The sequence below is a fragment of the Columba livia genome, unplaced genomic scaffold, assembly GCF_036013475.1.
Source record: "Columba livia isolate bColLiv1 breed racing homer unplaced genomic scaffold, bColLiv1.pat.W.v2 Scaffold_134, whole genome shotgun sequence".
NCBI classification, from domain to species: domain Eukaryota; kingdom Metazoa; phylum Chordata; class Aves; order Columbiformes; family Columbidae; genus Columba; species Columba livia.
In genome coordinates this window covers 556,179-566,486 of record NW_027043030.1, presented here as the reverse complement: position 1 = coordinate 566,486, position 10,308 = coordinate 556,179, and the positions used below count along the sequence as shown (strand labels likewise).

Here is a 10,308-nt window from a genome sequence, read left to right as displayed (position 1 = left end):
ACATCCACAGCAAACTGCCTCAAATCCCGTGCAAACTGCCTAAAATCAGCACTGGGTTGTGGTTCCTTTAACCAATGTCCCCATGTCCATTCCTCATGGCGTGGGACATCTGAGCTGAGTGCAGAGCAGGGTGACACACCACAGGGCTGAGGTGCCTCCCAACCCTTGGCAGTGGCAACAGAAGGCCAGACAGACACTGTGGCTCCTGCCTCTGTGTGTAAAAGGGACAGACTCTGTCTCTGAACATCCCTGGGTGCAGAAGGAGTCCAGGATGCCAGCTCAGATGTGGATGCCTGACAGACCCTGACATTTCTGTGTGTGACTCCAGGAACAAACCCCACTGGCCCAGTGAGATTCATCTCAGCTGCCCTGGACAACCTCATTGCAAGTGCTCCTGTCTGCTCCGTCACCCTTGCCCATGATGCCGGGCTGTGCTCTCAAAAGTGCCACAGCAATCAGAGAGGTTCTGGGGTCCTTGGAAAAGCCAGACATCCAACCCAACTTCAAGAAGGGCTCTTTATTAAAATCCAACCATTTTTCCGCAAGCAGAGCTGCTCCTCCACCTGGGTCAGCGACGCCAGCAGCACAGGGCTTGCAGGGCCCATCGTGATCGTGGCTGCTCCCTTGGACTGCTCAGGATGACAATGGTCTGAGCAGCGAGGGAGCGGACGAAGGGTTTACTGTCCGTCTCCAAGGGCCGAAGGGCTGCAACAGAAAGAAGCAGAGCCCAGATGATCTCCCACATCTGCAGAGACACCCAGGCATCCCCTCCTGACCAGGCTCCCTACTCACCGCTGCAGATCTCAGCCAGCTTCTCCTCCTCCCTTCGGTCCCTCAGGGGCCGCGCAGCCAGCCCTGGGCACAGAGTTCCATCAGACCCCTGTTCCCTCCCCCTCATCAGAGCTGGCCCCAGGGATACCCCAGAGCTGACATAGCGGGACTGAGCAAGGCAGCCACCAAGGCCACCTGTGTGGGCAGGGCTGGGAGGGGAGGCCAAGGCCCTGCACGGGGCAGCTGGGGTTCTGAAGCCACAGGGCTGCTCCTTGTGCCAGGGCAGCAGTGGGGACTGGGGCCAGGCTGCCAAGAGAGGGACCCTGGGGCTGTGACTCACCGATGAACCTCACGGCCGCCTCTCGCAAGCTGGCCTGAGCATCCCTCAGGTATGGCAGGCTCTGACTCAAGAGCTCTTGAGCCCTGCTCCTGTCCTGCTCCAGCTGGAGAGAGCACAAGGGTGCGAGCATGTCACTGCAGCCCACCCCGAGCTGGCTGGACCAGTCCCTCCTCCCAGTAACCCAGGTTTCCCTTTCCCCGCAGGCCACTCCTGCCCCCCAGCCAGTAGCCCTGTTGGGCTGAGACTGAGAGACAGACACAAGCAGAGTGGTCCCAGAGGTGCTGAGAGCCCTCCTTCCCGCCAGGCGTGGGGCAGAGGGAAGAGCCCTTGGGGGTTCTGTTCTTGAGGACAGGGAACAAGGGTGCAGCTCGGGGCTGCAGCAGGGCGGGCGAGGCACATCTGCAGAGCCCACAGCCCAGACATGTGGGGCAGCCCTCAGTCAGCCTGGGCCTTCACTGTTCTCACCAAGCTCTCTCCAATCCTCCATGTCTGCTGAGTCCGCACTAGGTGTCTGAGCTGCTTCCATTTCAGGAGCTCTGCTGCACCAAGGAGGGCTTCCCTGGCGGCCTGCGGAACAGCAGAAGCTGGGACATGGCACCCACAGTCTGCATAAGGAGACCTGGCATCCCCTCATTCTTGGCCTTGTTTCTGGAACACTTGCCCTTTGGGGGCAGCGACATGCCCTGGTCCAAACATCTGGGGCTCTCTTGGGCACAGCCCTGGGGGACAGGGACTGAGGCTCAAAGCTCAAGACCCAGCACCTGCAGGGACAGCTGAGGAGCCCGTAGGGATGCGCCGGTTCAGGCCTCGGTGGCCACAGGCTGCTGCTGAGCCCCGTGAGACCAGCTATGGCAGGTGGTGGAAATGGCCACGGCAGCTTCTCTACCGCTACTCGTGCTGGGTCTGTAAGGACCCTTCCTATGGGCTGGAGGAGGCTGCCAGTTGCCAGCAGCCCTGTCCCCTGGTGCCCAGGCCACCTGTCTGCTGTCAGCACACCCCTCTCTGCCTCAGTGCTCAGCGTGGAAATCTGTACCTTGGCCACGTTGTTGTTCTGATCGCTCAAACGAAAGAAGAGGGGGAGCAGTGCACGGTGCACGTAGCTCTTAATCCTCTTCTTGTCGTGCGCCATCACTGACTGCACCCGCTCTCTGAAGAGGCAAATGGAGAGCTCTCGCAGCTGGCTGGACTCCTGGGAGGAAGGAGGAAAGCCGGACTTCAATCCCAGCAGCTCTCTGCCCGTGGTGAGCAGGGGCAGTATCGGGGCTGACGTGAGGGGAGATGCTCCAGGGTCAGGCTGTGCAGAAGCCCAGAAGCCATCCCACGACAGCCCAGGGGAGCAGAGCCTGTCTCAGTGCTGTCCACGGGGCTGGGCTGAAGGGCAGCTGTCACTGCAGGCTGCCCACCCCCAGGGCTCAGTCTCCATCATCAGCCTTACATCATCAAAGAGGGGCAGGAGCTTTTCCTCCAGCTGCTCGACAGTGGGCCTGGCCTCTTCGCTCTTCAGGTGTCCCATCACGCTGCAGAAGAATGTCAGGACTCTCCTTTTCACTTCTGTGTTGCTGTGGTCGAGCAACCCCACAACTTGTGGCAGGAGGGACTGTATTTTTCTTGCCTGTGTGAAAAACAGTTTCATTTTTGTGAAAGGATCAAAGACCACCCGGGCAAAAAAGCCAGTCACTGAGTACCAGCCTCCTGTCCAGCTTCATGGCAGGTGGTGGCACAGGAATCTCTGTGGCACCCTCCTGGCAGGTGGTGGCCATGGGCACAGCCATGGAGATACAGGAGAGCAGGGCCAGGGCAGGGAGGGTTGAAAAGCAATGACTCCCCGTGTCCTGCTCAGCCGTCCCCTTTTCCCACAGGCCCCCATGGGCAGATGTCTTGGAGAGACTCCGTGCCTGGAAAGCTCCCCAGGCAGCCATCGGGCCCCAGCACAGCAGGGAGGGCGTGTGGAGCTCTCACCCACTGCCTGACCCCCAGCCAAGGCCAAGCCAGCACCTCACCCAATGCCCCAGCCCCACCTGCCAACATGGCTCGCTTGACACCGCCCCGCTCACCATGTCAGGACTTTCTGACCCACTGATGATGCCTTCGGGAAACATGGAGTCTATGACCAGGAGTCTTTTGCGCAGGTTTTTTAAGATCTTCTTCAGAGGCCGGGGTGTGGAGATCATCATGTCCCACATGTCCAGGGCAGTCCTGCGAGAGAGCGCTCTGTCAGCAGGGCAGCCTGGGCCACAGCAGCGTGTCCGGCTCCGCGCTGCAGGACGCTTGGGATGCCCTGGGCAGCAGCAGAGGCTGAACTGCTGCTCCCGTGGGGCTGGCAGGAGCGCAGTGGGGGGCTCTGGGCTGGCTTGCTCAGCTGTGGCTGCTGCGGGCCTGGCTGACCCCCAGCGCTGGAAAATGTGGTGGGATGGAGGGTCCTGCTCCTCGGGGGTGTCCTGCAGGATTCCTTGGCTCTGTGCCCCTCTCCTCACAGTGAACAAGCCCTCGTGGCTTTTGGGGCCAGTACCTGTCTCCTGGTGGAGCGATCCTCAGCAGCGTTGTGAGCACCTTCCCAGGTCTCCTGTCAGCCATGAGCAGAAGCAGGGACGCCACGCTCTGCCGAGCTGGTGCTGTGTTGATGCTGTCCAGGTTTTTGTGGATGCATCTCATGATCTTTGGCAGCTGGAGGAGATACAGGTGAGGATGGCGCTGTCACTGAGTGCAGCCACTTCCTCAGCTGTCCTTCCCATTCCTCTCTGCCACCTTCATGTGGCTTCAGATTCCTGAGACACCAGGGGTTGGGGGTAGGGATGGAGGAAGGAACAAGGCCTGACAGGGCTGAAGCCTGGCAGGGCAATCCAGCCACTGGCCACTTACATCCGCCAGCCAGAAGTCAGGGAATTCCATGACCATGTCCAGCAAGTCTGTTGCCCGCTTCTTGTCAAAGATGCTGGAGTCTCTCATCGCCTCGATGAACACAAGGACGATGTCTGTCCTTTCAGAAGTTCTGAGGTATCTCGCACAGGACTATGGGAGGAAGGAAAGAAAAGAAGTGAAGCCAAGTCACACCGAGCGCCCTGATGCTGCTGCTTAGCCAGGCAGTGCCAGCAGCCCTGCAGAGACACCCGACAGTGCTGGTGGCAGAGCCCGCAGCAAAGCTGGCAGCAGGGGCGGCAGTGACTGCACGGGGAGGATGAGAACAGAGGCCCTGGAGTGAGGGAGGAGGGTCGGACTCATGGGCACAGGGTGCTGGCCCTGCCGTGAACCAGGGCTTGCTGGTGGCCAGGAGGACTGGGGCTGCTGCTGGGACACTGGTGCCAAAGCCCGGAACCCAAGCGTGTGTCCAGGGCTGGCTCTGTGGGTAGTCAGGGCTTTGCAGGCCCGTGCCGGCCACAGCTCCCAAAGCAGCTGCCTGGGCAGCAGCCCCGCATGGGGCAGCTGCAGGCTGCTCTGGGGTGCAGGGATGGGGAGACGGCCTGGCTGGAGGGTGCCTGGCTCCTTACCGCCAGTGTGGGATGTCTGAATAGCGCAGAGCTCATCTTCTCAATCCTCCCCACAGCCCTCTCCTGCACACATTCTCTCTCAGAGGTGGTGAAGGTCAAGAGCATCTGGGAAGAGAGAAGCTGCTGGTGAGCCCTGGGAGCAGCCACCGCTCCAGCAGAAGTAGCACCGCTCCACTCCTGGGCTGGACTCTGTTCCCGACCAAAGCCTGTAGTGGGGTTCTGGCCCTCAGGCCCCTGGGAGGCTTGGGACAAATGCCCCGGGCCCGCCCTGTGGCCAGGCAGGGAGGCAGATGTCACCCTCTGCGGCCACTGTGCTGCAGAAGAGCCTGGCGGGCAGCCCCTGGTTCCCCGGGGAGGTGGGCACCCTCCCGGCAGCGCTCTCTGCACGGCACCGGGTAGGACTGTCCACTCCAGAGTGGACACCCTGTCCCCCAGGGTGAGGAACAGCCCTTGTGAAGCCCACTCTTTGCACACGTCAGACCTGGAAGATATTCTGGAGCAGCTCGCTGACTCTGGAGGCTGAAGAGCCGAGCACCAATGCCTGCAGCATGTTGTCCATGGCTTCCATGGTCTGCAAGGAGACAACGAGTTTTGGCCGTGTTTCCTGCCATCTGTTTCACACACGGGGGACTGATATGAACTCTCAGTGCCAAGAGGCAACTCCTGTGCTGATTTTCTGTGTCTGGGAGAGACTCAGGGGCAAATAATCTGCTACGGGCAGAGCAGCAATTGGCACTGGATGTGGCCAGGCCAACTGTCAGCAGATGAAGGCACGAGGGTGTGAAAGCAGAGCTGAGACCAACCCTGCCTTGTCTTCCTGGTTATATATCAGCATGGGGTGAACAGGGAGCAGCCAGAGGGACTGTTGGGTCCTGCAGTTCACCAAGCACTTACTTTTAAGAAGAGATAACGGCCCATATCCTGCATTTTCTCTTCTGGAGGAAGCAAGAAGACACTAGAGAAGCAGGCTTGGAGGAGGCTTGCCTCCTTGCCCTCCAGCGCCCTCTCCACTGCGCTGCAAAGAGAGAGGAGCCAGTCACACTTGGGTATTTGGAGCAGGGCCTTGAGATCTCGTGCAGGGTCCCCGGGAGGGATGGGCAGGTACCTCAGTTCGGCAATGGCAAGCATGGCGTTCCACCGCACCGCCGTGCGCAGTTTGTTTCTGGGCTCCTCTTCCAGCAGCACCTGCAGAGCACAGCCGGGATGGGACCTGCAGCTGCCAGCACCCAGTGCCACCAGCCCCTGGCCCTGCCCAGCGCTGTCCTCACAGGGTGCCGGGGGCATCGCCCCCTTCCCCAGAGACGCCACGTATCCCCTCACCTTGATATTCTCTGCCAGACCATATCTCTGGCAGAAGAGATCTAGGCCCTGTGGAGGGCCGTGGCGCTTGCTGTTGTAGCACAGGTCACAAATGTTCTGAAGAAAGGGAATCTTCTGGCTCTCCTCCTGGCAGCCAGGGGACAGAGAGACAAACAGGGAGCGTGAGATGGGGACACACAGCCAGCGGCACCACAGCATGGGGGTGCAGTGCCCATTAGAGACCTGGGAGCAGCAGCTCTGCCCAGCCAGCACCCTCCAGCACCCGCAGCAGAGCCCCTGTCAGCAGACACCGGCTCAGCCGCCTTCCAAACGGCCATGGTTACCTTTTCTGGGCTGTTGACAAAGGACACGATGGAGTCCATGCGTCTCCTTTCGAATTGGTAGACAGGTAACCAGCCAGCATCTAATAAAGGAGGAGAGCAGGGAGGGCTGCAGAGAGGGTTTGCAGGCAGGACAGAGCAGAAGGAGCTCTGCCCCATGTCCATCCCAGTGCCCGCTGCCCCGGCACAGTCTCCCCGTGCGTGTCAGGGCTGCAGGGTGCCCGGCAGACGGGCTGCGATGCTGGAGCCAGGCAGGACAGGGAAAGCGCCCAGTGCAGCGGGTGAGGAACTCGCTTCAGACGGGCAGGAAAGGTCCCCGTCCCGCAGCACGGCTGCCTCCTGCCCGCCCAGCTGCCTCTCGCTGCCCGTGTCCTGCAGCAGGAGCTGGGTCCCCTCTGCCCGCAGAGGCTGTGCTGGGGCCGGCTCCCAGCTCCGAGCAGCCCTGGGCTTCAGGCAGCATAATCACCAGCCATGGAACCCCCTGCCAGCGTGTGGGGAACCGTGACCCTGGTGTCGAGCGGGGAGCGATCGCTGGGCCCCACCCTGCCCAGACAACCAGGGCCCCTCACTCACCGATCTGCGGTGGCTGTGCCACATCCACCTGGTTGGGCTGCGGTGGAGATGTGACCTCCTGGGGAGCCCCAACCTCCTCCTGCCAGGCCACCCTGGGGCGGCTGGGGGGTCTCTCCTGCCAGGCCAGCCTGCGTCGGATGGGGGGTCTTCCTGCCATTTTTCAGACAAAGGGAAGGACGAAAAATGGGGAAGGCGGACGCTTTGTCAAAATGCCTCGGTGTTGCAGCTCTGCCAGAGGCAGCGGTGAAGGGTGTGCGATGCGCCTGTGTGCTCCTCGTCGGGGAAAGACGTGAGCTCAGGAGCTCCTTGCTCCAAGTCTGCCGGGGGCAGCTAGAGCTGGGCTGTGGTTGGACTCGATGATCGTAAGGGTCGCTTCCAACCAAGAAGGTTCTCTGGTTCTCTGACAGACGTGGGCTACGCTCAGGGCTCTTGCCAGCTCCGTGCTCGCACCCTGTCTCGTCACCGTCCTGTCGGACAGTGTGGGCTGGGCCCGCAGCTGCACCGATCACATGCGGGGCAGTGGGTGTCACCAAGTGAGGTCACAAAGGGCCCCACTGTGACCCTGTGCCTGGGTGGGGAGGGTCAGGAGGTCCCCTTGGGAGGCTCAGGCCAGCTCAGCCCTGGGCACATGGCTGCTAAATTTCCATCCCAGTTTCTAGAAGTTCACCACCCATTGCTCTGAGCACAGTCTTGAACAGTCTGCTGCACCGCTCCATTTCCCCAGCGGCTGGTGCATGGTGGGGATGTCACAGACACACTCAGTGCCATCTCCTTGCTCCAGGAGCATCCATCTATGGGGATGTTGCGGAAAGGAGTCCCGTTGTCTGGCTCAGTTCTCTCTGGGCTGCCAGGGGTGGCAGATGCACTCGATCCCCCAATCACCCCCGGCCAAACCCACAGCAGTTTGGTCCAGGCTCCGGAGGAGGGAAGGGCCTGAGCCGTACCCAGGCCAAGAACTCCTGCCAGGAGACCCAGAGGGAAGCAGAAGAGCAGATGAACGCCGGGAACTTGTGGGCGTACAAGTCTCAGACACACTTTTCCTAGTTTATGCAATTTGACTACAAGTCAATCACTTCATTCTATAAATACGACAGCGTGTATGAGCCACTGTGAGCTCTCCCTGCTAAATAAGTGAGCTGTGTGGCAATGGTTTTACTACTCACAGCTCAGTGGATGAGACCAATTTAAGTTTGATATTAATCATTTACCTTAAGTAGATGCACACTAAATATAATCAATTCTTTATGGACATAAGGTTGTATGATTTTTAATATACTCTTTGCTTCATGTTACTTGGTAAACTGTATTTGCTAAAATTTTAAGCTGTAAAGTGCTGCTCATATCTACCAAAAGCAACTACAAACTACACTGATCACTTACAAGATAAGGCCGATATTGCACTTCGCTGAGAAGAAAGGAATTTGCGTCCAGGCAAAACAGTACCTGCAAGGTTATGGACAATAACCAATGTCTACAGCTGAACACAACAAAGCCCACGTGGAATCAGAGAAGTTTGCCACTGGAGCTTTAAACATGGACTCCAGAGCCAACGGTTATCAGGGAGAGAAGAATCCTGACCGTGTGCACCGTGACGGGTACGGCCTCACCTGAGAGTTTGTCCTCGGAGCTCCAGGACACAGAGTCCAGCGTGAACGGTTATCAGGGAGGCAAGAATCCTGACAGTTTGCTTCCTGTTCCTGCAAGACAAGTGACAACCAGTCAGTGTCCCCTCTGTGGCACCTGGGCCTTCCAGAGCGGGACGGCAGGTGGGAACTGTCACCATCAGCCAAGGCTCTGTGGGAAGTCTTCTCCTGGCACAGGAGCAGCTCTGGCTGTGCCTGGTGAGCACCACACTGCCCCACGGAGAACAGCAACACTGGTAGAGTGGGTCTCTATGGGGCTCTATGGGTCCCTATGGTCTCTATGGGTCCCTACAGGTCTCTATGGGTCCCTATGGTCTCTATGGGTCTCTATGGGTCTCTATGGTCTCTATGGGTCCCTATGGGTCTCTATGGGTCCCTATGATCCCTATGGTCTCTGTGGGTCTCTAAGGGTCTCTATGGGTCTCTAAGGGTCTCTATGGGTCTCTAAGGGTCTCTATGATCTCTATGGGTCTCTATGGGTCTCTGTGGTCCCTGTGGATCTCTATGGGAAAGTTGACGGGGGGACCTGTCGACCTCAGCACCCCTGGGCCCCAGCATGGCCCAGTTCAGCAGCCCTGGGCCCGAGGGCTCAGCCCAGGGACAGCCCCACAACCAGGGTCAGAGCGGTTCCTGCTGCTGCCCCGAGGGTCACCAGCCCCAGGCAGCCCTGAGCCAGAGTGCACGTGTCTGAGCTGGGCTGAGCTGGAAGGGGCTGCAAAACAGCTCATCGGAGGAGGCGATGGAAGAAGGTGCCGTGTGTGTGGCACCGGGGGTGAACCGACACCCTCAGTTTGGTATCTGGACCCGTGCTGGGCTCGCACATGGACTAAGCCCCAGCTCAGAGCACAAATTGCTGTTCCCAGCCCTGGGTGCCAAGCGCTGGTCTTGCTCTCTCCTCCCTGTGGCGGCTCAAGCACACAACTACCCTGTGGCCTCTACGGGTCTCTATGGTCCCTACGGGTCTCTATGGGTCTCTATGGTCTCTATGGGTCTCTATGGTCCCTACGGGTCTCTATGGGTCTCTATGGTCTCTATGGGTCTCTACGGGTCTCTGTGGTCTCTATGGGTCTCTGTGGGTCTCTATGGTCCCTACGGGTCTCTATGGGTCTCTATGGTCTTTATGGGTCTCTATGAGTCTCTGTGGTCCCTATGCGTCTCTATGGGTCTCTATGGTCTCTATGGGTCTCTATGGTCTCTACGGGTCTTTACGGTCTCTATGGGTCTCTATGGTCCCTATGCATCTCTATGGGTCTCTATGGTCTCTATGGGTCTCTGTGGGTCTCTACAGGTCTCTATGGGTCTCTATGGACTTTATGGGTCTCTATGAGTCTCTGTGGTCCCTATGCGTCTCTATGGGTCTCTATGGTCTCTACGGGTCTCTATGGTCTCTATGGGTCTCTATGGTCCCTATGCATCTCTATGGGTCTCTATGGTCTCTATGGGTCTCCATGGTCTCTATGGGTCTCTATGGTCCCTATGCATCTCTATGGGTCTCTATGGTCTCTATGGGTCTCTACGGGTCTCTTTGGGTCTCTATGGTCCCTATGGGTCTCTATGGGTCTCTATGGTATCCATGGGTCTCTATGGGTCCCTCTGGGTCTCTATGGCCTTGGGGCTTGGGGAACTCAGGTGAAAAGGAAGGACAGACTGGTGTGGGTATGGGATCTTTAAGTGTCCTGGGATTGCTTTGCTCATCGCTCTGTAACGGTTCCTGGGCTATTAAATCGATACGTGCCCAGAGAGGCAAAAAAGTTCATGAACCAACTTTCCAATTAAGGTTTCCTTCTTACAAAAACACACACTTCCATTTTCTCATAGGCAAAAGACTGAAAGATGGAAGCTGAAGCAGCATGTGC

At 58.7% G+C, this 10,308-nt stretch overlaps 1 protein-coding gene and 1 long non-coding RNA gene across 2 annotated transcripts; both read right to left on the bottom strand.

Moving 5' to 3' along the window:
* Positions 1 to 546: 546 nt before the first annotated feature.
* On the bottom strand, positions 547 to 2,300 carry LOC135577715 (uncharacterized). The gene is made up of 3 exons (XR_010469351.1): positions 2,145 to 2,300; positions 1,577 to 1,678; positions 547 to 1,214 (listed from the first exon to the last, which is right to left on the bottom strand). It is a non-coding gene; the product is annotated as an uncharacterized LOC135577715 (long non-coding RNA).
* A 159-nt stretch (positions 2,301 to 2,459) lies between these two features.
* On the bottom strand, positions 2,460 to 6,114 carry LOC135577697 (uncharacterized). The gene is made up of 9 exons (XM_065047818.1): positions 5,917 to 6,114; positions 5,702 to 5,781; positions 5,491 to 5,611; positions 5,078 to 5,167; positions 4,597 to 4,701; positions 3,971 to 4,120; positions 3,621 to 3,775; positions 3,166 to 3,307; positions 2,460 to 2,723 (listed from the first exon to the last, which is right to left on the bottom strand). The coding sequence occupies exons 1-9, from the start codon at positions 6,112 to 6,114 to the stop codon at positions 2,460 to 2,462; spliced, it is 1,305 nt and encodes a 434-aa protein (XP_064903890.1).
* Positions 6,115 to 10,308: the final 4,194 nt, after the last annotated feature.

Coding starts and splice junctions, on each gene's coding strand:
- LOC135577697 (XM_065047818.1), bottom strand. CDS start 6,114: ATGCTGTGGTGCCGCTGGCTGTGTGTCCCCATCTCACGCTCCCTGTTT. Junction 4,702..5,077: donor TGCTCCAGAATATCTTCCAG/GTCTGACGTGTG, acceptor CTCTCTTCCCAG/ATGCTCTTGACCTTCACCAC. Junction 3,308..3,620: donor ATCGCTCCACCAGGAGACAG/GTACTGGCCCCA, acceptor GCTCTCTCGCAG/GACTGCCCTGGACATGTGGG.